Here is a 27,731-nt window from a genome sequence, read left to right as displayed (position 1 = left end):
AAATTAAAAAGTACTTTGATGTTGGATCTAAAGTTTTAACCAGGGATTTGAGAAGTGATAAAAACAAATGGATTTTAGGAGAAATTTATAAAAGATTGGGGAATAGGGTTTATTTAGTAAAAATTATGTCTACAGGACAAGTGTGGAAACGCCACCATGATCAAATTTCAGAGAGGAAGGTTAGGTGGGGGGAGAGTGACAGGTCTGATGATTTGCTGGACCTGGGTCCACTCTCGGACGTGGACATGACCAAGTTTCCTAATTCCTCTGATTTTTGCAGGTCGCCTACACCATGGGAGGGGAGGTTACGCCCTCGAGGACAACGCCCATGCTACACCGAATGAAGAGTCAAGAACATACATAATTACATATAAATTGGAAATTAAATACATAATGGAAATAATTAAATATATTTGGCTTATATAAATTTGTAAAAATAAAAAGATGTAATTATGATTTAAGTGTGGGGGTGTGGTGTATGTGTGTAAGGGGGACAGCATGAGAGCGAGACAGCGAGTACGAGACGTATATAAGAGATCGTATGAGCGGGAATGAGCTCTCTCAGTCCAGAACCGTGATAGTCTTCTTTCAAATAAATATTATAATACAAGCATTGTTATTATTGAGTATGTAGAGTTAACATACGTTACACTTATGAACACGTGTTACAACATCGTCATTCGGGTAACTTATTAATCTATTCGTTAAGAACCTGCAATCTCGTTTTTTACCGGATTACAAATAATTTTAAGATATTCTTAATAAATTAGCAATATTCGTTTTTCTCCATTCAACCTTTATCTACAAGCCGCACAAATACATTTTGTATTTTTATATTAATTATAGATTACAGAATTGAAATGGTATTACCAAATCACCTTAATACCTAATAATAGTGGGCTTAAATACAGCAAAATAAATATCACTCAAAATTAAGATCCACGAAACGTGAAAATTTCAGCTTCTGAAGTATGTTTATCACAGCCAACTCTTAGATTTTATATTTAAAATCGCCAACCACATCAACAAATAGTTAACAGCCTTGTTTGATTAATTTTACCTCCAATTTCATATAAAAACCCTCTAAAATGTTAAGTCTTCCGACTACATACTTATACAATCATTCAACAAACAAATCCAATTCATATTTTCCCAATATTCCTCTGAAATTATAGTAGTACCTATTCGAAAAATTGAATTAAAGATAACACACAAAATTACATCACTACACACATAATTTACCTATAGATTTCTTACAAAATTGGTGGCGAAAGCCAAAATAATGAAATCTGGTATCTCAGAATTGAAAATATAACAATTTCTCAATCGGGTATCTATACAATGACTTACAATGGCTTACAAAATCAAAGTCGCTAGGCTTGTAGGGCGGATTTACGTGGCAAAGAGTCTGGCACTGAACTAATAAAATTTGAACACAAAATGGTTGCAAATCCTGATTAGAACAAATGTCGAAAAATTTTTAATCAGTTGAAGTAGTTGGTGGAGAGATTTTTTATGATTTCAGTGGAGAGAATTTTAAAAATGGACCTAGTGGCGCCATCTATCCACGATTTATGAATCTTTTTTATGGATTGATTTTGGTTTTCTTTTCCTTTTTCTCGCTTATTCGAGGGCCCTAGACAGCGGGGTCTCAATTGTTACTCAAGGGACTGCAGACTGTAGGTACATTATCACTAGCCCATTTTACCATAATGTATCGTGTCCCTACAAGAAATAGCAATTCACATAACTGTAGTGAAATCCAAGCGTTTGTTTCATTTGATCTTGTCGCTCCGCCGGAATAGAGTCCTGAGTAGCTTCTTGAGGTTAAAGCAGCCCATCTCGAAGTGGTGGAAGCCGCGGCTGAACAGGCTGAGCAGCACGAAGAACACGCACCAGAGCAGCACGGCGAGGCGGACGGGCGCGAAGAGCACGAGGAGCACGGGGCACGACACGACGAGGAGGGTCCAGAAGAACAACGCGGAGATTAGCACGCCGCGCTCCAAGTGCTCGAGTCGGTTGGAGGCGTCCACGAACCTCCCTTTAAATAAGCCATTAAACTTGATTAGGGCAGGTTCAAGAAAAAATAAACAAGTTTTTTATGTTCATCGTACTGGAGCCAGTATGTTGTAAGGCTGAAGGCAGTGGGGAGGGGAAGGTGGAAAGTACCTGGGTATTCCGATCTGGCGACCAAACACGGCTAAAGCCATTCCAAGCAACATTTCAATTATGAATGGTTGTCTTACATCGTACCGCAAATATACCTGAATGAATAAATTGAGAGAAAAGAGTGAAGAGTCATCGAGGTTTAGCGAACATAAGAAGTATGATGATTCTGTTTTATTATTATTTCCGATTTCCTTTTATATTGTAAATTATTATATTCAGTTTTTAGTCCTTCCTGAACCGATTGCGAGCTAAACAAATGTGGTTGTTTATTATTTTACTTATTAATATCATCGCGTTCAAGGTCAGCATCTGTTCATATCTTTTTCTATTTAATATTTCATTGATATTTGTTTCAGTATTTTTTCTGTTTAATATTTCATTAATATTTGTTTCAGTATCTTTTTCTGTTTTATATATCATTGATATTTGTTTAAATATCTTTTTCTGTTTCATATTTTATCGGTTATCAAATATCACAATGAGGTTTGAAGCTAATGTTTTGCTAATGAAGGTATAATGCTTTGTAAGGTGTAAACTATGCGCCCTAAAGCTTACGTTTAGACCTAAGCAAATATATTATAACATAAGCAATCTTAAATATCTGCATTTACATGAAAAACTGCAATGATGAAAAATCTATCATAAAGAGTACAAGTCAAAAACAACAACTTGTCAGGAGAGCAATATCAAATTTATAAACTGTGATTACTTTTATGTGGTGATTAAATAACAAATGCCTATTCTTAAATGAAATATATTTTTGAGATTTTTTTTATTTTGATACCACGTTAAGATTTACCGAAATATTGAAAACATCAATCAAATCCATCCCAAAGATTGAAAAAATGAAATAATATGAAAATGATTTTTTTTATATTCTTTATACCTACGTAGCATGATAGAAACATGTGTAAACATCCTCAATTATTCTTCTATTATGTGATGTTCAAAAGGTTGGTTGCTAACTTCATTGGACCCAAACGTTTTTTGTTATTTTTTAATAAAACCCTATCAAATATAGTTACTCTTTTAACAATCACAGTTTATTTTCAGTACCTGTAATAAGGGACCTTGGAATAACCTTCGACTCTAAACTACTATTTACCAATCACATTGATATAATAACGGGTAAAGCAATGAAAATTCTGGGCTTCATTGTAAGAATTTGTAAAGATTTTAAAAATATCCAAACATTTAAAATACTATATACAACTCTGGTTAGGAGTCATTTAGAATACAATTCCCCCATATGGAACCCTTTCTACAAAAGCCATGCAAACTCCATTGAAAGAATCCAACGCAAATTTCTCAGATCAATTAATTTCAAATTAGGTATTCCCGCGGTTGACATAAACTATGAATCTTTATTACAAAAAATGAGACTCTTATCGTTAAAAGATAGAAGAATACTCAATGATCTTATTTTTTTATTTAAAATAAACAATAACTGGTTTGACTCCCCTGAATTGGTCTCATTAATAAATTACCATGTACCTAGTAGACCGACTCGACTCAAAACACCTTTCCACTGTGACAATACTATGACGAACGCAGAACAAAACTCAACCATAAATCGCTTGCATATTTTAGGCAATGAATATGCTAATATTGATCACGCTGCCGGTAATCTGTCTTCATACAAAAGATGCGTTAAACTAAATTTGTTTGCTAGTACCACGTAAATACATCATGTAAACATAATATGCCTACCAGTACTTCTAAAACTATTAATGCACTTGTAATCATAAGTACTTGTAAAATTTATCATTTCGGTTAACATAATCCAGGATTTATTACTTTTTATATTTAAATCATTGTCGGTACCTTGAGATAGGTATCTTATTGGTACATTTTATTGTTTTATTTCAATCTTTAAATTTTTATTTTTATTTTTACTTTTTCCTAATAAATTATGGTTTGTACTTTAATACTTTATATTTTAAACTATTCACTTTACAATTTACTTTTATACATTATAGTTTTTATACACTACTTATTACCTTACTTTTTACCTATTTTCTTAAATTTTACTAACATTTATACTGTTATTCTTCATGTTGTTGTACTATTATAAGTATGTCAATTATGTTAATGGCACGTGTTGTGCCGTATATGTGTAAATAAATAAATAAATAAATATTTTTGTATTATTTTCTGTTGATGTACACCAACATTAGACGGTTGGTAAATATTCTTTATATATATATTTGTAATATTTTTTGCTAAGCTTCTGTCTGCTGTGTACACTATAAATAATGTAGAATAATATTGGATTGCACATCCCCTAATAAATTCACAATAAATCCTTTGCAGCAAAGAATCATCGCCAAATTACAAGTTTTAATTAGACAACTAAACCACCGTGTTTGTAAAAGTATTTAAGTTGTTCTTCTGAGAATAATTAATTTAAACACAACTTTCCAAAAGTTAACTTCGGTTTGTCCTCTCGAAACCGCTTGGCGGATAAATAATTACAGCGGTTTGAAATGAATAATGATGTTTTGTTTCATTCTTACCATGGTAAGCCACAATATAATTGCTTTCAAATATATAATTATAGTGCATTATGACTGAGAAAATCTGAACAGATGCTATTGAGAACGACAGGGCGCCTAAATATAGGCAATTCTACTAACATCTGCATATAAAGGAAGTCATCAAATTATCGGCGGCGTCAAAATGCAGATATTTTTAAACAAAAAATACTTTTTTATTTATTTGTTTTTGGGGTATTATGCCGTGTTGCGCTAACTCCTTCTTTAGCCAACGTTTCAAACAACATTGCAGTGTCCATCATCATGAAATCATCAGAAATGCTGTCCGAAACGTTGGCTAAAGAAGGAGTTAGCGCAACACGGCATAATACCCCAAAAACAAATAACAAAAATACTTTTGGCCGTGAAAATCTTAAATCATATAAAAAATACAAAAATTACAATTATTCTTCTATTCCGAGTACAATAAGATTCGACCACATTCTATGTCCCAATAATTCACAAAATCCTTACAGCTTACAGCACGAAATCATTCCTTACAGCTACAACACAAAATCATTCCTTACAGCTTACAACACAAAATCATTCCTTACAGCTTATAGAAGAATATTATTTCTTACAGCTTACAGCACAAAATCATTATTTACAGCTTACCGCACGAAATTATTTCTTGCAGACCAAAATCATCACAAAATTACAAGACTTATTGAACCCACCATGCTTATAGAAGTCCTTGAGTTGTTCTTCCTTGCACCTCCACCTTTCATTCAACCAGTTTCCAAGGGATAGTTCATCTTTGGGTAGAGAACTGGCTGCATATCTGGTGAGGAAATATTCGATAATGTGATAAAAGTGTTAACTAAATCTACAGAACAATCAATATTCTCTTCATAAGGATGAGTTGTTATCTCTTCTTCTTCTTCTTCAATGGCGCTACAGCCCATTTCGCGCCTTGGCCTCCTTAAGGTAAGTTGTTATCTCTATTATACTAAAATAAAGTCGCTATTTATGCGCTAAGTTCTTCTCAACTACGCAACGGATATTGATAGGGTTTTCACTATCATTCAGAAAATTTCTTCCGGAAAGTTTATTTCATATTTATTACATATAGGTATATAGAGCATGCATATTATATTTATATTTATTACATATAGGTATATAGAGCATGCATATTATAATTATATTTATTACATATAGGTATATAGAGCATGCATATTATATTTATATTTATTACATATAGGTATATAGAGCATGCATATTATATTTATATTTAGTGGAGAAAAGTCGAGAAACGCCGGGTACATTTCAGTTAGTTCATACTTAAGTTAATAGTTAAAAAAAACGAGGAGGGGACAAACCTAAACCGGCTAAGGAATTGGTGAAGAAGTGGTAGGTGTAGGAGTGGGAGGAGTTAATTAGTGAATTACATATTCGTTAGTTTTTCATTAATACTTATTATTGATACTTTTCCTAACCTCTTATATTTGAAATATTTTATTTTTAATTTAAACCTCTTTATTCAAATGTATGATCAAATTTTATTAAATAATTTGCAAATTGCCATTTAGAGCTCTGAGTGATTGTGAATATCCCAACAAAATGTAGGTACTTGTAGCCTGTAGCACAATTATTAACATGGTAATGAGTGTCTGAAAAATACACATGCATGCAAAACAAAAAAAAAACTGATCAGTTTCAGAAATTTAAGCTTGACTAAAATTCACCATCCAGGTAGATGGAGATACAAGGAGTTCTAAATGCTCGGAGCCAGTAAATTGGTGACTCTGAACGGTCGAAACCCACCGTTGAAAAGATAAGCTTACCGCTTGATGCAGAAATGTACTTCAGGGGGGAAGTTCCCCACGATGAGGTCTCGGAGCTGACAGCCGTCGCAGCCCCCATAGGCGATGGTGATGTCGTACACCGCGGACAGACTGCGACCCATGGCGCGTGTCAGGTGCGAGAAACCGCGGACCCGGGGATGCAGCACTTGGCGGTACAACTGGCAAAACATAAAACCACTTAATGATAAAGTTCGGATTTCCCCAGGGATCCGATTTTGGTCCCTATTTTTTTTCACTTTGATTGAACAAGGTGAACTACAAAAATGCAGATGTGGATTGTAAAACTATTGCAAAATACCTACCCACAATGATTGCCGGGAATTTTAAAACCCACAGAAAAAAAAATTATGACCCTGGAATGCTTTTTTGCAAAATTATGTTTTTGTAAATTCAACCGTCTTACCAAATAAGATGTTTATGCATTTATAAAAATATATATTTTTTGCAGTTTTCTCAGGATAGCTACTTATATTCAGGAAATATTTTTTCTTTCTGATGTTACAAAAAATGTGTCCGTGCCGGGCGGGCTCGCGGACACTCGGCGGGTGGGGTGGATTGAATTTTTATACAGATCTGCAGATTTATTTTGAGACTGATGAAATTTTGCACACCTGACCTTCAAAACAAGGGGAAGATTAGATTTTGAAAAACTCTACATAGACTTCAGCTAGTATTATAATATTGAAGAAATATCTTTACAAAAAAAATTAGTCGTATGTGACTTAACTGTAAATAAATATAGTACGAGTATGACCTTTGAAAATCGGAATTACGACATTTGAGATAGATAAAATAAATATGTTTGCAAGTGACGAAACAACAAACTGCATGGAATAATATTATGACATATTATATCCTTGTCAAGCGAATTAAATAAATTATTTGAATATGCTAGGAGCATTTTTTACAACGGATGTGTCGGCCCACGACACACGTCACAAATATCAAATATCTGCTACGGATTTCTTTGCATTAAATTGGTAAAAGAAACCCAACAAATTCATCTGTGTTTTAATTTAATCCTACCGGCATATTGTTCTTTTTGGCGAAAGAGTCACTCTTCTTCACGGTAGAGTCGGTGAGGTCCGTTCCCTCAGGGAAGATGAGCAGCTGATACTTGTAATCCATTTCCTCCAGGTATTCCGTCACCTCCTTTATTTCTGCCTCGTCGCTCTCCCAGTTGCGCTTTATGTAGATGAAACAGTTCAGCTGCATCACCCAGCCTGGAACAGAAGGTTGCTGCGATTACAGGAAGTTGATCAGTTACAACAAAGGTACCTGATTTTTTTACTACCTTTGGAAGACTAGTGGCGCTTACAAAAAATTGTCCAAAGAAACGAAGCTATCAGTCCACACAGAGTGCTGATACCAACCCTGAAGTATAGCAGTGAGATATGGACCTTGCAGAGGAAGGATGAAAGTAGACTGAATGCTATAGAAATGAGATTCCTGAGGCCCTGTGTGAAAAATGTGGAGATCCGAAGTGAATGCAAAGCTGATTTAAACGTAATTAGGAAGATTAAAAAAGGAATGTTTAGATGGTTTGGGCATGTAGATCGGGTGAATGAAGAAAGGTGTGTAAGGAGAATATATGATGTGAATGTGAATCGTAGAAGAAGACATGGCACAATCAGTGAACATTTGGTTCATCTCATCTAAAAAACTAAATACTAAGTCTAACAACCCACGAGTAAAGAGTCAGCATAACAGAAGGATATGAATGTAACTGAAGCAAGGAGTGTGTGTCGAGACCGAACTGTTTGGGTTTCCAATATCACTGCCTACCCCAGCGGATGATGATTTGTGACTGATGAGTTTGATGACTATCATGTTCGTGTTTTGTTGGTAGATTTCTACCAATGGAATATAAACATTATTATATGGTATAATACATAGTTGGTAGAATGGTTAAAAATGGAAGAGACGTCACTAACACGCAACCGGTCATTTATGGTCGTTCGCATCGAACATTCATCAGAACATACGTTATTGTACAACTCTATTAACAAAACACTCTCATTATAGTTATTTAGTAGGTACCTGGTCCTGGAATGTGTCTAATCTCATCCTTCAGCACATATTTCATCTTCATCTTATGAGAGAACTCTGACAACACGCTCCAGTCGCCAGAATTCTTCTTCTCGGCGCCCTTGGATTTAGTCTTCCCGTTGCAGACGATCTTGTTGACATTGTAGCCGCCATTTTGGTAGGAGAGTCCGCCATTTTGGAGAGCGTCGTAAGTACCAACGTGGTTGCGGTCCCTGTCGCCCTCGGGCCAGGACTCTCTGGGCGCCCTCTTGGTTGCGTGGAACATGCACAGCCACAGATAGTTCCAGTCCACGCGGGTCCTGTGATTCATGACCACCAGGGCGGTGTCTTCAGGGTCCAGATAGTCCCCGTGGACGAAGATCTTGGTTCCGAAAAAAAGTTGAAGCAGTGCCTGAAACAATAACGAATTATTGGTACTGAAAAGCATGCTGCGTGAGGGTTTGGTCCTACACACCAAATTACAAAGCAATAAATAGTTGCGTAATATTTAATTAATTACCTTCAATCGATTATATTGAACCATAACTTTATGATATGTTTTTAATGAACAACATATAGCTAAAGGTACAGTGATTGACACTATGCCCACTTAAGTGATTCGATAAAATTAGCCGAAAATGGTAAACATTTATTTAAATTGTTTTATTATCAAAACTAAGCGGTAAAATTCCCTTTTTATTCTCTCGTGAACGTGAAATAAATGCGACTATTCGGCCACACGGTAGGGTAGAACTTTTTTAACATTCGTACTGGAACTACTGGTAGGTAGGAATTTCAAATAGCCGAACATAAATTTACTAGACTTGAGCGAATCAATTTACATAACTGCAATACACGAAACCTACGAAACTTTCAATATCACTCGATACCTAAAGGTTCTAATCAATTTGTAGTAATATATGATACAAGAAATAGCATGTCAATGTCAGGTGATATAATTCCCCGGAGACTTGCGCCGGCAATAAAGGTAGATTGATAGAGACAGGTAGTAGGAGAGATCCGCTTAAGTTGGCGAATCGTCTAATGCTACGTATAAACAGGACACAATCGGTTACCTCGTTCTTTTCGCATAATTCGCGGCTCGGTTTGCGGAAATGTTTTCCTGTTTATACGTTCCTTGTTTTACGAGTAAAATCAAAATATATGGACAAAAGAGACGGAAAATATTACGCTGCTCGTCTACGAAGCCAGCGTTCCACGCATGATACACACACTATCCACAAACTATACACACACTATCCACATAGTATCCACACACTATCCACAAACTATACACACCCAATTTACATAGTATCCACACACTATCCACAAACTATACATACACTATTCACACACTATCCACACACTATCCACATACTATCCACACACTATCCACACACTATCCACACACTATCCACAAACTATACACACACTATCCACAAATCCACATACTATCCACAAACTATACACACACTATCCATACACTATCATTTGTAGCTTGCTGGCCGAGTCAATTGCGCATGAATCGAGGTTCGTATTTTTCTGTTTTTTTTTCTATTTATTATATTTATTATCCACAAACTATCCACACACTATCCACACACTATCCACAAACTATACACACACTATTCACAAACTATACACACACTATACACACACTATCCACACACTATCCACAAACTATACACACACTATTCACAAACTATACACACACTATACACACACTATCCACACACTATCCATACTCTATCGTTTGTAGCTTGCTGGCCGAGTCCAGTAGCTTGCTGGCCGAGCACATGAATCGAGGTTCGTAATTTTCTGTTTTTATTTTTTATTTATTAATTTTTTATTAACAGAGTGATAACAAATGATACAATGTGATAGAAGTAAGTAAAATCATCAGTACGTTCACAGCAGACAGAGGGTTAACAGTAAGAGAATTACCAAGTAAAACCAAAGTACATATACCAACCGTCCAATGACGGAGTAGGTACAACAGATTGTTATTTCATATGATCTGCATACTGCTAAATATGTAATATATATATTTAAAGCTGTTAATTAATACCTCCATAATTGAGAATAACACGTGTCTAGGGAGTGTCGTCTTGAATTTTATTAAATTAAATAATTTTAGGAATACTGCCATACATATAAACTTTCAAATTATGAACATTTGTTTACAGAATAACATATGTCTTTACGCTAATCATTGCAAAATTTAAATTTTATACATTTAGGTACTAAAATTAACAACACGCACGGGAAAAATGACATGTTAAGTTGACATAATTTTGAATAGTTAATAATTTTCAACAACACTTTCTTCAATAAATGTTTGCGTATTATGTTTTTAAAAATTTTCTAAGGATTGATGTTTTGATCTTAAATTTCATGGAACCTACTCGTGTCATTAAATTCAACTCGTCAACTTACCCCAATTAAGGGTAGGTAAATTGAAGATAAAAAAATTATCATTTTAAAATTATTACTCCTAGTTGAAATGGAAGCGTGAATATTATGTTTCAGGAAATTAATATATGCACTATCGTACACTAATTATAGCCTCCTTATAACTGATAAATAACTAACTTCTCAAGTATCCATATAGTACTGATTGTAATGCATTCTGCTTATACCTTTCACCATCGACACATCACGTAGGTTAGGTTAGGTTAGGTTAGGTTACGGTTATAAAGTTATTAGCAGCGCCAAGTTGCGCGGATCTCCCCATTGAAGTAAGTGAACTCACGGTGGGGTAGTATTCCCAGAAGGAGAATATCATATCGGTGCAGGTCCTGAAGGCGTGGTTGCTGATGAAGAGAAGCGGCAGCAGCGGGCAGTACAGCAACATGAAACCTAAACACAACCACAAGCACTGTCAGTCATTTCAAGCAACTATTTCATTTGATTGAGGGTGATTTGTTGAAATCCTGTTAAAAACGTGATTGCAATCCATTTCACTATAAAATATTAGTCCATTCAGAATATATCGGAACACGTCTTCAAACAGGTGTCATTTTCCTGAAAAATATTATGACTAGAGACACCCATTCATAGGATTAACGATATTTTCGCGAATTAAAGCGATAAATGGTGTTTTTAGCGATAATAAAAAAGATTTTTTAGTCGCTATAATTTTGTATTGACAGATCGTAGAACGAACTTGACACAATCTACTGTAGAAACATGTGCCATGTTGAGTTTCAATCAATAATACAATAAACATGTTTCAAGTTATTTTGCTAATTTAATTGTTTTTCCCCCTCTTGCCGACTTCCTTTCCTTGACGTTATTCTATTTAGCTATAAACGCTATGAAAACGCTAAATTAAAGCTATAAAAGCTATTTTTTCAATAATGATTGTTACATTTCTTAAAAATTAAAGCTATGAATGGGTGTCTCTAATTATGACGAAATGTTAGAATATTACAATATTAGTATTAGAATTTTTATGAACACGAGTTCCGACATCCTAACAACATATTCGTGTTTGTTTGTTAGGATTCATTCGTTTAAGGCCTGCAGTCCCATTTTTAACAGGAATATGAATAATTTGAGCAGATTTTTAATAAATTAATGGTATTTTAGATCAGTAAGCTTTCTCCACACACTAATTATTTTATCGACCGCTTCTTCAGGTGTCCGAAAGTTTGTGGATGTGTAGTTCCAAGTGGAATGGGGGATTCCAAGGCCATTCGGAAACTGAACTCCGGTTCAATGTACTACATAAGTTGGATTTTCTTTTGATTAAGGTTTCAATTTCAAAATTGGAACTGATTTTGAGAACAACTCGTACCAAGCATTAAAGTATGTACCAAAATTATTTTATTTTGATTAATAAAATATTAATTCAATGTTTGAAGTGCGTTTTTATTTTGTTTAAATTTTGGCAAATATCGCAATTTTTCAAGATTGCTAATGGTGTTCATTCGAATGGTAAATTTCTGATCGTCTCTAAAATTGACAATGTTTGTTTTTGAATGATACAGAAGCAAATATATTTTTCAACCTTTCAGCTTCACAAATCCTACAATTATAATATCCTGGGATTTTTCACGAGTCTGCGCTAGTTATTAATAAAAGTGCCCAAGTTTAATTAAACTTTTTTAAATTTTATAAAACTGCTCTCTCTCTCTTCGGTGCTAACGTCACAAATGATTTTATAAAACTACTCACTCTCTTCAGTGCTTACGTCACAAATGATTTTATAAAATTGCTCAATCTTTTTATCTATTTTATTTATTTGAGTAATTACTAATATTGTATTTTACGTGCTTTTCATTTTTTAGGAACAAAGATTACTACTATTCATTTGGATAAGTAGCAATTGTCAGAAAATATTTTTTTTTATTAAAATCAGCTAAGATTTATTTTGTACTTCTGATAGCACTAATATTCAAGAAGAGTACTATTAAAAAAAAAAACAAAACCTACAAATTCCTTCATGGCATCGAAGCGAGTAAGCTGGGGTATCAATTTTTGAAAATCTCAAAGTGCCGTTAACTATAAAAACGTGTGACTTTTACTAAACATTATCGGAACGGCCGGACGGGGCCCTCGGGTCCCCTATCCACAGTTGAAAGGTTATTTACCACATACCGGACACCCTGTAAAATTTTTGTTGGTTGATTATTTCCTTATAGGTAAATAATATTAAATTGATAATTATTTATACATTATTTAGATTTGTTTCCAACTGTAATATCTGAATCTTCTAAAATATCACAATTATATTTTCATCCACAATATCTACCTTCTTGTTAGTGTCGTTAGAAGTGGAACCGAGTTTTACAATAATTACTAGAAAAAATAACTATTTCTATTTTTTCTGACAATTCGTGCTGGAATTCCATTATAACGACATAATGAAACAATTTCTTACTTTATTTTTTACTGTTACCGGTTTCAGCTTATTGTGGCCATCTTCAGGCTGGTACAACTATTCCTTAGGGGTCTCCATCCCCTAAATGTTGTGAATATAAACCATAGTCTAATGAATGATTGTACTAGCATAAAGATGGCTATGATAAGCTGAAACAAGTAACGGTAAAAAATAAAATAAGTGGAAAAATGATTCAAATTTCTTTATTTATTACAAAAAATGAAGTACGCGAAGAAAATCTGAATAAGATTAATATTAATTACACCTTTAGTTTATCTGAAAAATATTGTCACGAAAAAAAGCGCTGGAGGTGTTAAATTACATCCACTTTTTATTTAATTGTGCAGAACAACTTCTTATCCCTATCACATTACTGTTTACACTTTCTGTCAAAAAAGATGAATTTCATACTATTTGGAAAACGCTTTTGTTACACCTATTTTTAAGAACGGGGATAAAAACGATATGGGGAATTATAGGCCTATATTTAAACTTTGCGTCCCAAGTAAACTAAAGTCATGGAAAAAATCAACCCCCAACAACACGGTTTTTTTCAAGACAGATTTGTTGAATCAAACTAAGGGCAGTTCGCCGATTCTGTTCTTAATTCTATAGACAAAAAGAAGCAGGTTGACTCTATACATACTGATTTTTCTAATGCTTTCGAAAAGGTGAATCATAATATACTCTGAAATAAACTCGAAAAAATTTTTCATAAGTGAAAAATCTCCTCAGATAGTTCTCATCTTACATTAAAAAAAGTCGAGTTGTTGCCCTAGGAGGTTACATGTCACAGATAGTAAGCATTTCCTCGAGGGTATCTCAAGGTTCCCATTTAGGGCCCCTACACTTTACTTTTTACTTTAATGACATCAAAGATGTCATCAGTCGTTCTGATATCATTCTTTACGCTGACCATATGAAAATATATGCTCAGTATATTGTAAAACATTATAAGAACATAGTAAAATTAATGAATATTGCATAGAAAATCAATTATAGCTAAACTTAAATAAATGTAATGCGATAACAGTTTCATGTAAAAATCACCCAATCATCTATACTTACCACCTGAACTACATTCCTCTTAAACGAGTTGAAAAAATCAGAGACCTTGGAGTATTACTTGACTCTAAATTGCTGTGTTGAACACATGGTCTTTATTCTACGCATCACAAAACCATTCAATAAACCTTTTACACTTGAACTACCATATTTGGCATACATTCGAAATGACGGAATTCTGTGTACCCTTAAAAATTTTTAAATCAAATTAACCTTACAATATACTTTACCAAAACAATTATTTTTTATTATTCGTCTACCCTTATCATATTTTTTTCTTTCGCTTATAACATTAAATAGAACATAACTGGTTTATTTTATAATCAACATCTTAAATGCAAAATTAATTCACATTATGTATTTTTGTTGTTTGTTTTTGGGGTGTTATGCCGTGTTGCGCTAACTCCAAAAAAAAAAAAAAAAACTTACACCACATTATGTATGTTTCCTAAATATACTGAAATAAATAAGTGAGCATTACTTATTATATTATTACTGATACTGATACATTATTAGTACTTTCATAATATATCGGAACACGTGTTCATGCAGCTGATTTTATCTTGTTATTATTTTATATTTGCAATATTTTTCTCCGTAAGTTTTCTCCGTGTAAATATAAAGTAATGAGATTTTTATGGATTTACAAAATAATCACAAATAACGCATGTCTCACCCTTAATAATATTCCCATACAATTTGTATCTATATTCTGTGATTGATAATACTCTTTTTAATTGTTTTCAGTCTCAGATTTTAACTGTCCATTTAATTTGGTATTTTATGTAAATTTGTATGTATTTTTATTCGCTTTACAGAAACGCCGCAGAAAAAATTTACTTTCTTCTTCTATACCTAGATTATTTTAAAAACATGCACAAGACATACAAAAACATACCAATTATTCGATTAATTTATTTTAATGATATAAATTTATTTTATAAATTGTCAAAAGAAATATGAATATTAATACATATTATAAACTTACCAAATAATATGCTGCAGTACCATAGGGTGCAAAACGTCAGTCCCTTGCACACATCCACAACTCCCATCTTGTTTTATGTCTTTAACGGTGTTTTATAAGAAATCAACAAAAAAAAGAACAAAAGAATGAAAACTGAAACATTAAATAAAAAACACTATTAACTCAAACACAATAATATTGATAAAAAAGAACATTTATTAAATTAATGGGGAGTGTTAAGGCAAGCGTATTCCACCAAATCGTACTGAAAATACTAACACATTTTCAATATAAAATATACAAATTGGTTCTCGGTTGGTTTACGTCACAGAGGGATAAGTCGACAAGCCGAGAAGCCTTATTGGAATACGTGCCCGACATCCGCAGTAAGCTAAGCAAAGTAAAGCTGCCGGTAAGCTACTAATGTCCGCTACACCGGAGGCTCGCATCACTGGTGGGGTTTCCCCGAGGAATTATTACAACTCCCCGTCGGACTAAAGAGCGGACGATTTGCTTTGCCTGAGCAACGTATTTACGTAATTATATTGTTCAAATGGACTTCAGACGACTGACATAACTCTTGACCGACCTTCTCGGTTCCTATTCCGATACATTTAATAGAAGGTTTTTCCTTGAAGTTGTTCTCTTACAATGGTGGAATGAGTCGAATTACAACGAGCAGCATTATGTTGCTTATCCGGAGACTGAAACAGTTGCTCCCGCTGTTATTAAACTGTATTTTTAAAATAACTTGTGGTAGCTGAAGAAAATGATTTACGCGGTTGTGGAAGGTTCAAAATGTGTTTTTCGTGGTAATGTTTCTTAAGGAGAATCTGTACAGCACGGGGTGTTTTAGTGGCAATATTAAAATGATGTGTGCAAACAGAGAAAAATGAGTATTGCTAATTAATTAATAATCTCTTTAAATTATTCATAATCCGGTTAAAAACACGATTAAATACTAATTTATTATCACGATGTAGGAATATGTGTTCAAAAAACATTTTCGCATTTCGTCATTATATACTCGCAAAGACGAACGCAGGTGCATGAACACATCTTCCGATATGTTAGGAATTTACTAAAAGTTAATGAAAGGAAACGGGCTGCAATCCAGTTTTTAACCGGAATTACCAATAATTTGAAGCGATTTTTAGTAAATTAGTAATACTCATTTTTCTCCGTGCATCCTTATGTGTAGGTATGTTAAAATTTGTATACGATCAATTTAACGATGTAATTCGTGGATTACGGCAGAAGAAGTAGATGATCCTAGATAAAATTATTATAATAATTATTACTGTTTATATAGATGTTATTTCCGTTTAATATTATTATTTTGAGGTTACAATTAAAACGCTTTTTGCCCATAAAGTACTATAAAAAAGAACAAAAAACAAAGTGGAAGTTATTCTAAATGTTTTCTACCTAGTATGTAGGTATTCGTTAATAGTTACACGTTTTTATATGGACCGATTGCAGCATTTACAAGTATATAGCTAATACTTAGTGGAAAGATTGGTTTGTTTTATCAGTACTTATGAATGACAGCTTTCCGTACAACTACATTTGATGCAAAAGTCGTGTTAACCACGAAAGTTATTGCAATCATTATGCAAATAGGTACTATTACTTAAGGAAGATATATAAAAGGGGGACATACACCGAGATCTAAAAGGTCCTGTCAACACTTGAAACCTCTGTACTCTGTACTGCTCGATGCTCGTACGTGATCAGACATAATGCGTAGTTGGAAGACGTGCAGTAGTGTAATGACGTAATGTTATGTATGTATTTCCTATGGTTTATTGAACAGAGCCGGAAATATTCTATAATTGTATTAAACGATACTAAATCTTTGGTTTAAATTAGCATATTTAAATTACCCCTTATTATTATTTTTAAGGCCTTATTCTAGAGGTACAACGCCATTTTTGTACCTTGGACCTAAATCTGTATTTTTAAAGGTATGTCCAAAGTATAACCTTATTATTCTCGAAGTACAACGCCCTTGTTGAAACTTGGACCTAAATCTGCATTTTTGTATGTCCTAAAATCGAGATAGTAAATTTCAAACACATGTCAGAGCATGCTCCGCAGGTGATAAAATCATAACAACTAAAGTTGGCAATTTTACGTCTGATATGAATCTGCATCATATTTGGAGTCGATTTTGTTGGATAATGTTTTTGGATTTGAGCTTTTCCTTTCGAGTAAATCGAGTAGAAAGTTTCAAGACAACTTGAAAAAATCGGTCGGTAGAGAGTTAATATCAGCTGTTTAATGTCTTTTACAATATATAGACCTGACTAAAAATGTTTTTAACCCTTGAGTTGCAGAATTTTTTTTTTTTAAGTGAAAAAAAAAGTACATATGACATGTAGATTAGCCAGTTTCCGGCTTGTGCTACGAGTTTTCGAACCCCGTGCATAAACGGGTGTACATACTTTACATCATAATACTTTGCTGGCCGATTTATGCGCCCTTTACATATTGCACCTTGGGCAATGGCCCCGACCTGCCCGGTCCTTATGCGTGCTGAAACGTAACATATTAATAACTGAAGGAAAAATACTCTGACGAGTGACGTCACGTGACACCAGCCACAGTGCCATCACGCTATCAGTTCAATTGTATTCCTTCAGTGAAACATGTACCTAAACACTGTAATTATTACAATAATATAAACACATACTCATACATCGGAGTATATACAAGATGTCTGTATATATTCCAATGTAGTTTCCAGGGTTCCGGCTTTGCGGTGGGGGGCCCGCCCGTTATGTTTTTAACATTAACTTCACAGGAGGCATGATGCTATGAAAGTGGTACACATTGAGGACACAAGACTCGGAAAATTATACATCTAATTTTCAACAGGTCCGCAATGTCGGAGGGGGCCCCTTCATTCACACCACCTTTGCGTGTTTGTTGTTGCGATCATTCATATTCCACTCCCTTCATCCACACTACATAGCTACTACAATTGGGGATATCAATATCATAATCAGTTGTCTATGATTTGACTCAATAGCCGTTTTTGACAGCACCGTAAATAATATCAATATAGTGTCAATAAAACAACCTAATAACATAACCCGCTTAAAAAAACAATATATAGTGATACGCTAGACAAAGTGGCAGTATTTGTGACGGTGGCAGTGAAATTAAACATTTGTAAATTGAAGTGCAAAAAGAGTATTGTCATTGTAACCCAAAATCAACTTTGGTGAAAACATACAATAACCATAGACAATACAAAACTATTTCGCCATAGACAATTTACATAAATTAATATATATTTAGGGGCATTTTTGTTCCAACATTAATAAAAATATAATTAATAAACCAAAAAAAAATAAATAAAAATAAAAAAGAAATAGAAAATGGCAAATGCAAGAGGAAAGGGAGTTATAACGGAAACCGAAGAAAAATTTAACATTGATAAAATTATACAGATTATTGAAAAAAAAATTGAATCCATGAAAAAAGAAATTATATCAAAAATTGAAAAACAAACCCAGGACACTCAAAAAAGCATTGATTTTATGAGTAGTCAGTACGATGAACTAATAAAAAAACTAGAAATAACAATTCTACAAAATAAAAAAATTGAAAATGATTTTGAAAACATAAAAAAGGAACACCAGGAAAAGAATATCATTATTAAACAACTTGAAATAAAAATTTCAGACCTCGAATACAAATCTCGGTCTAATTTCTTAGAAATAGCGGGCATTCCCCAAAAAAATGGAGAGCAGCAGATGGAGATAGTAAAAAGAGTTGCGGCGGCGGCAGGAATGGAAATCCAGCACAATGATATAATTGATATAAAAAGGACACATGATAGAAGGAACAATGCGCCACCGAAACTGCTAGTGGAATTTGCGGAAAAAAAGACAAGAGACAATCTTCTTTCTAAAAGGAAAAATATTAATTATGCAGCTATAAAAGATATCTCCACCGAACCAATCTATATTGCAGAGGAATTGAGCCCATATCAAAGGGAACTGCTCTGGAAAACGAAAAAATCTGCCAATGAAAAAATGTACTCCTACGTTTGGTTCAAAGATGGAAAAATAATGACGCGAAGAATGCCAACCGAAAAAATAATTTATATAAAACATGTAGATGATATAAAAAATATTGTATAACAAAAGGGCACAAAAACGATTACGAAAAAAATATAAAAATGGCTGACATTATATTAACCTCGGAACCAAATGATCTATCGAATTTAAATAACAACTCTTTCAATATACTACACAAAAACATAAGAAGCATAAGAAAAAAATTTGATGAATTGCAAATTTTATTGAAATATTTAAAAGTTAATTTTCAAATAATAATACTTACTGAATGTTGGATAAATCATAAATACATGAAATTGGAAATTGCTGGATATACAACCTACTCAAGTTTGAATAACAAAAAACAAAACGATGGTGTAATTATATACATTAAAAACGAAATAAAAGCCGAAGTTGAAGAAATTATTATCACTAATGCCAATTGTTTAAAAATTAAAATCAGTAAAGAAAAAGCTATATTAGCAATCTATCGATCGCCCTCAACAAGAAACATCGACCCATTCCTTAAATCCGTAGACAAGGAACTCTGCCTTCTTAAAGAAACGAAAAACATATTTATTATTGGAGATGTAAATATAAATATTTTAGAAAATGGACACCCTAAGCGAATTCAATATCTGCAGATGCTAGCATCCCATGGACTGGAAAGCTTAATAAATGTTCCTACTCGAAAAGTGGACAACAGTGAAAGTTGCATAGACCATATAATGAGTAAAACAAAAGACATTACTCAAACTGTTGTATTTAATTCAACTATAACCGATCATTATACAACTATGCTTTCAATAAAAATAAACAAGTCAAATAAAATGAAGAAAAAACCATTAACAACAGAAAAAACAGAAATCAACTGGAATATCATTAAACATAATCTACAATGTACCGATTGGAAAAAACTGCAAAGTATGAACAATACAAATGATGCATGGAATTATTTCAAAGAACTTCTTCAGAATAACATACTATCTAATACCACAAAAATTACTAAGAAAATCTCACACAAAAATGTACATATTAAACCATGGATTACACAGAATGTTATAAACTGCATAAGAAAAAGAGACGAGTTACACAAGAAACTTAAAAAAATTCCATACGATATACACATGTTAAGATACTACAAAAGATACAGAAACATTTGCAAAAAAGTTATTATGTGTACAAAAGAAACCTACTATAAGAAAAAAATTGTAGATTGTAAACAAAATCCCAGGAAAATGTGGCAAATAATAAATGAAATAACCAGTTCTAAATCTGCCAACGTTACATCAATTGACGTGCTGAATATAAACAATGTTCCCAGGACATACGCTGATAATCCTGACCAAATACTTGAATACGTCAATAATTTTTTCATAAATATAGGATCAAATCTAGCAAAGCAAGTTACAAAATGTAATGAAGATGTACAAATAAACGAACCACCTGAGCAAGGAAATCAGCTCAATTTTAAACAAATTACAGCTGACGATATCAAAAACACAATTTCTTCTTTAAAATCAAATATTTCTTCAGGGGAGGACACAATCTCAACCAACGCAATAAAATATCTCTGTAAAGAACTTATCGAACCACTTACATACTTAGTCAACATGTCTATAACGAATAGCATATTCCCTACAGCCCTCAAAAAAGCGATTGTTATACCAATATTTAAACAAGGATGTAAAAATGACATAAACAATTACCGACCAATAAGCCTACTAAATACATTTTCAAAAATATTGGAAAGAATACTAAAAAAACAACTCTTATCCTACTTAGAAGACAATAAAAAATTATCAAAAACTCAGTATGGATTTAGGGAGAACTTAAGTACTAGTGACGCCATAGAAAAAATTACCGATATGATCACTAAAAGTTTAGACAGTGGAGAAAAAACTTTGGCAATCTTCATAGACTTACAAAAGGCTTTTGACACAATAGATCACAAAATACTTTTTTCAAAACTTTCAAAAATTGGTATGTCATGTACAACACTAAACTTACTAAAAAGCTATATGACGGAGCGTACACAGAGCGTCCAAATTAATAAGAGAAAAAGCAAACCTCTCCTAATCAACCATGGAGTACCACAAGGAAGCGTACTAGGTCCGATATTATTTTTAATATACATTAATGATATCTGTAACCTAGAAACAAGAGGAAAAATCATTAGTTTTGCTGATGACACAGTAATTTTATTTAAAGAAAAGGATTGGATAAATACCTACAAAGAAGCTGAACACGGACTTGGTCTCCTGCAAAACTGGCTTAAAAGAAACTCCCTGACGCTTAATGTCAATAAAACAAAATATCTGACATTTTCTAAAACAGCCAGAGGGCAGCCGTCAGAGGACCTTAATCTCAAATTACATTCATGCCAAGGAATTTATCAAAAAAATCAAGGCTTATCATGCCTCTGTCCCACTATAGCACACTCCAAAAGCATCAAATATCTTGGAATTGAAATTGATGATAATCTCCGTTGGAACTCACATATAGATGTAATTACAAAAAAACTAACCAGGTACATATACTTCTTTAGAAACATTCGCAATATCCTCAATATAAACGATATTAAAAAAGTATACTATGCTTTGTGTCAATCACAAATAGAGTACGGAATAACTGGATGGGGGTCTGCCTTGAGCACTCACACAGAGCGGCTCAATATAGCACAAAAAGGAGTATTAAAGACTATACTGAAAGTTCCGCTTAGAACTCCGACAGAAGAAATATTCAAAAACTTCAATGTTTACAATGTACAGAAACTATATTCAAAAAATATTTTATTTAAACTGAAAAAAAACATATCCGAATACTCCACTGCCCAACATAAATACACAACCAGGGCAAAAAGCGAAAATATCCTGATTACTCCCAGTTTGAACACATCCTTTGGACAGAGAAATAATAAATTCCATGCTATAAAATTGTTCAATGCTCTACCAAATGAAACCAAAAAAATAAACGAAATGAGTATATTTAAAACAAAAGTCAAAACATGGCTTAGAGATCAAAGTAATAATCAACTTACAAACATTATGAAGACAATGTAAAGACAATTCAAAACTAAATACAAAAAATTAAGAAAAACTACAGGCCGCCTCAGAACAGGAAACCCTAGTGAGGATGACTGTGAAAAAAATACAAAAAATATACTTATATTATACTTTAAACCTACATAATGTACAAATTTTGCTATTGATATTAATAAAAAAAAAAATTTAAAAAAATATGGGGGTAAAAATGTCGCCTTTGTGATGTGTAACTAATTTTCCATTCCCTTCGCTCTTTTTATTTACTTCAGTTGAGATGCCATATCTACAGTTCCACAGACTCCGTAGTTATTGAGGAATTGAAACTAATGTGTGGTTTTCGCAATTTTTTATATCTATGTAGTTAATATGAAACTTTTTTTAAATATATTTATTTATGCATTTAATTTTTATTTTACCTTTCCAAATGAATAAGAATATTTGCATACGTAAATTGTGTCATACACATTTTTATCGATTATTCTTAACTTCTAATTGCTTAAAAATGTTACTTACAAAGAGATAAATGAATATTGCTAATGTAATACTTAATTTGAAGAGATTCTTAACACACTCCGGGCGGGAAGGGTAGTTTTACATTTTACGTCCTACTTGAATGGTGGAAAACGCATTGCTGTCCAATAATTTTATATCAATCTCTTTGTAAGTGGTCCAATAATATGTACATGTATTTAAAAATTGAACCAAGTTTTCCTCATTTTCTAATTCTTGTATTTTGTGCATTGATGTAATAAGACTTTGGTCAATGATTTTGTGTGGAAGAATATTTTATCAAAAGGAAACTATATTTAAACCCGTAAAACAGGTAACACGAGTACATCCTTATAGTTATCGCACCGGAGACGCGGAAGTGTTTTGGTTGTTTTTTGTAATGATTTGTGCAAAACGATTTTTTTAATGTGATAAAATACGTACATTTTTTACAAATAATACATCACTAGACAGACGGCACATCCCTGACTTTAACTTCAGTCTATGGATTAGTATTACAAAAGTAGGCTTTAATTTCAGACAATAATTTTATAGTGTGGAATACTAAGTAAAAAATTTAATTAAAATACATTTTAAAACATTTAGCTGTTTTCCATGTATCCATTTCCTTGAATGAGATTCTTGTTTTGCTCACTTGAAATGTGTCATAAATTAGTAATATTTTGTATCAGTAAGTTTTTGCGTGCCCGAACCTGTTCAATAAAATTATAGAAAAAAATAGTGTTTTATAGTTTTCCTGTGGGTTTGCGGCCCCTAGCAATGCCAACCCCTCGCAACGCCATCAATATTTCTAGTTTATTCTGACTACTTCCTTGTTCCTTCCCTGTAAGCTCTGTAATTGTCTAATTCCTCCAAAGCGGTGATGACTACCGGACTACATAATGTATTATTGTGTCTAATTCCTCCAAAGCGGTGATGACTACCGGACTACATAATGTATTATTGTGTCTAATTCCTCCAAAGCGGTGATGACTACCGGACTACATAATGTATTATTGTGTCTAATTCCTCCAAAGCGGTGATGACTACCGGACTACATAATGTATTATTGTGTCTAATTCCTCCAAAGCGGTGATGACTACCGGACTACATAATGTTATTATATAACTGCCAATTGTCTAACAAGATATTAAGTTATTTTTGTTTCAGTACATTTTGTAGACTTAAATCGCATACGTTTTATAGTTTTTGTTTATATTATGATTATTTATTAGGTTTACCTACTTACTTACATATATTATAGTCCTGGTAGGCATTATCAGTCTTTTTGAAATTACGCGTAACTCGATATTTGATTCCTAATCAATTTTGTTTTTAAATGTGTATTTATGTTTACGTTATATCTGTTTACACGCGTTCACTTGCAAATACAGTCGCAAACCGGTAAAACAGCTGTTGAATGAACCAAAATGCGAATTATTCCCTTCGACAAGATTTGCACTGTAGGGGAAGATTCGCAGGCGGCAGGTACCTACCAGGTAGCAAAGATGGGTCATTGATCTCATACCCTTAGTCTCCAGTCCCCTTCTCAGCCTCTAGCACTACCCTCTACCTGCCGCAGACCCCCGCCCGACTAAATAACTGGCCTCACAATGTGCCAAAAGTGACGGAAGTAATAATTAGGTATTTTAACCTCCAGACAATCGCGGCTTTCGGAATACCACGGGCGGCGGTGTTTACACAGCACTTCAATTTGACTTATTTCTTGTAGGAATATTTAAACTTTTCATTGCGTAAATTGTGGAATTCAATAAAACAGACATTTTAAACCCACAAGTTTATTTAATCATTGACGAAGATAATATCAACAACTCTCAATGAACATAATATGAAACACAGACAGACCCAGAACAACAAAACTGGGACTCGAACCCAGTTTCTCTGAGACTGAGTTTCTCTATTACTGAGACTGACACTCTACCAATTGAATACTCTTTTTTATTCCCTGTGTCTGTCTATTTCATAATGAGATTATCTTCATCTGTGATCAAATATTATAATGAGGTTAATAAGCTTCAATAAGTTATCACTAATAAAATTGTACGTAATTTAATAAATAACATTAAAATACTTTTGACAAATAAACTTGAGATAATAATAGGTACACAAAATCTTTCAAGCTTGGAAACCTTTAAAAAAATAAGCTACTAAATAAACTACTAAAATCGATGACGGTGAAACAATTTATTGACAATTATAGAAACGTTACGCTTTCATCTTCACCAATTTTATGATAGACTTTGTTGCAATTTGTGCAGATCTTTTAATGATGATAACAATGGTAAAAACATTACTAAACAAACTCGATGATTGCCATTTTGCGACCGACTACTGACGTATTCGTGTTTGCATGCGCTATTTAGCGAATCAATGAATAACGAACGAATATCAGAGAGAATGAATTTGATTAAAAAATTCTGATATTATAATAACATAATTCTGTTATGCTTGTATATTCTTGAAGTGCTGTCCAAACACCGCGGGCGCGAGCGCCGGGAGGTTAAAAATAAGTATTGAAGATTCGTCTCAGTTTTAAACCAACCGATTACACGTAATTATTATTGATTTGTGTCATTGAAACAATAAGTTAAACATGACATGTTTACTAAAGACACTACTCGGGTTACATTAGATCTACCACCACTATCGAAGCAACAAGCTCCACTCTTTATCATCCTCCGTCAACTCAAATGATTATTTTATCAATGAACCGACGAATTATTAAAGTAAATTATTATCACAAACCATAGCGGCAGGTTCGGTGTTCACTTTTAACTAAAAATTAAATGGCAAAACGAAAGCACAAAAAGCTAAAAACACCTTTACACTGAAGCTGGCGCCACTCACTCCTCGCTGAGAAAACCACAGCCGAAGAAACGAGGGTGGACATACAACCACTTATACAAGCCATAGTCACTCTCCACTATCCCCTATCCACTGTACTAGGTACTGGACTGTCCTATTTATCAAAACTTGCGAATTTGTGCACTACGCGCTACTATCGCACGGACCGGGTTGTCGCGTGCTCCTGAAGCACTTAGGGTGTTCTAATGCTGCACTAAGGGAGGAAAATCAATACAGCTTCCCAGCCGGTCCAGAGATTTGGGAGCCTTCTCTCGCCAACCGGCGCGGTAATTTTGAATGGCGAGCGATTCTATTGTATTGCCATGCTTTAAATTTGAATACGGTAGGTAAGTACCTAAGTTTTTTTTAAATTGGCATTTTTATTTTTAAGATTTCGCGAGCGCGGATAATGCTTATGTGAAATTAATTATTGAAAATTTAAAATTTGTACCTGAGAGGCATAATATAACCTCATTATTAATTTAGATTTTTTTACTACTGAGTGAAAAAACGATTTAATAAATATATTTTTTTTAAATTATGATTTCACTTTATTTTATTAGTGCTGTACAAGTAGAAGTTTACAACAGGGGCTTCGCTAGCTTCCAAGCTAGGGGGGGGCAGTTTGAATTTTTTATAAAGCTTACAGGGACGGAGTAAGGAAGTAGTCAAAATAAAAAAGAAAATTTTTACATACAAGCAAATAAACATTATATAAATTTATTTTTTTAAATTTGAAGATAACCTACAAAGATATTTAAAAAGACTTTAGTGACAAATTGTGATATTAGTCACAAATCCTCAATATCCTCGGAGCTTGTAGAAGTACGGCATCCCCAACTAAAGTAAGTGACAAGAGAGAAGCGAACGGAAAAATAATTATAACTCCCACAAAGGCTTGTAAAAGCGAAAATTTTACAAGGTATTTCAGGTTGGGGTAGATATCTGGTGTGGGTGAAGAGAGTGGGTGATGAATTATTACATTCACGAACACACGGTAAACGGTGTACTCGGTGTCCGGAAACGAATCTACATCACAAAGAGAACCCAAAAAAACCTTTTTTTTTGGACTTGAGCGTTTACATTTTTTAAATTTTTTCCATTTTTTTTCAGCATGTAAAGGGTTAAATTTTTTTGGAGTGGGACTACTATGCAACGCATTTAAAAAAATACTAAGCAACCGATATTTACCCCCTAGTGACCGTCTCGATTAATTCGAAAAAGAAAACTCACATCAAACAAATTCCACAAAATCGACTCCAAATGTGACGTGGATTCATCAGTTGGCTGCTTACAATCGTACCGAGAATTTTCAGACATCGTTTATAGTAGGTACATTTGCGCCATGTTCCAAAGTGGTATATATATACTTTCAGTATCGTTCAAATATTCCTTTGAGAATCGCTAATATTGTCTTCAATAATTAAATATTACAAATTGAAGTTTTACTTTAAAAAATTATTTTTTATTAAGGGAAAAATAAAAACACTTTTTTATATACAAATTATTATTATTACTTGATACATAATATCTTATAAATATTTATACATATGCAAATAACGTCTAGGAGTTAGTAACACATATTTCATACTCTTAGAATGATCCTAGATTGTACTTTATACTGAGGTCAACTAAAGCTCTGGGGCGTTTACTTACTTTTGCACGCACGCACAAAATAACATTTTAAAACTGGTTAACACAATACTAATTAAATGCAAACAAACCTCAACAACATCTAACATCACATGGTTACATTATTTTATTAATTCTCTCCAAATCTCGCCTCAGTTTGTTACCATTAAATAACACC

General features: G+C 33.3%; 1 protein-coding gene across 1 annotated transcript; it reads right to left on the bottom strand.

Annotated features, from left to right (window-relative positions):
• Nucleotides 1-535: 535 nt before the first annotated feature.
• LOC149417129 (lysocardiolipin acyltransferase 1-like) lies at nt 536-25,934 on the bottom strand. The gene is made up of 8 exons (XM_089640781.1): nt 25,823-25,934; nt 15,475-15,606; nt 11,289-11,395; nt 8,549-8,948; nt 7,535-7,731; nt 6,488-6,666; nt 5,381-5,484; nt 536-2,041 (listed from the first exon to the last, which is right to left on the bottom strand). The coding sequence occupies exons 2-8, from the start codon at nt 15,539-15,541 to the stop codon at nt 1,776-1,778; spliced, it is 1,320 nt and encodes a 439-aa protein (XP_089496907.1). The 5' UTR covers nt 15,542-15,606; nt 25,823-25,934; the 3' UTR covers nt 536-1,775.
• Between the last annotated feature and the right edge of the window lie 1,797 nt (nt 25,935-27,731).

This window comes from Hesperophylax consimilis, chromosome 16 (assembly GCF_061612785.1).
Source record: "Hesperophylax consimilis isolate HC1 chromosome 16, BYU_Hcon_1.0, whole genome shotgun sequence".
NCBI classification, from domain to species: domain Eukaryota; kingdom Metazoa; phylum Arthropoda; class Insecta; order Trichoptera; family Limnephilidae; genus Hesperophylax; species Hesperophylax consimilis.
Note: the sequence above shows the minus strand (reverse complement) of the source record. Positions and strands in the feature narration are given on the sequence as shown.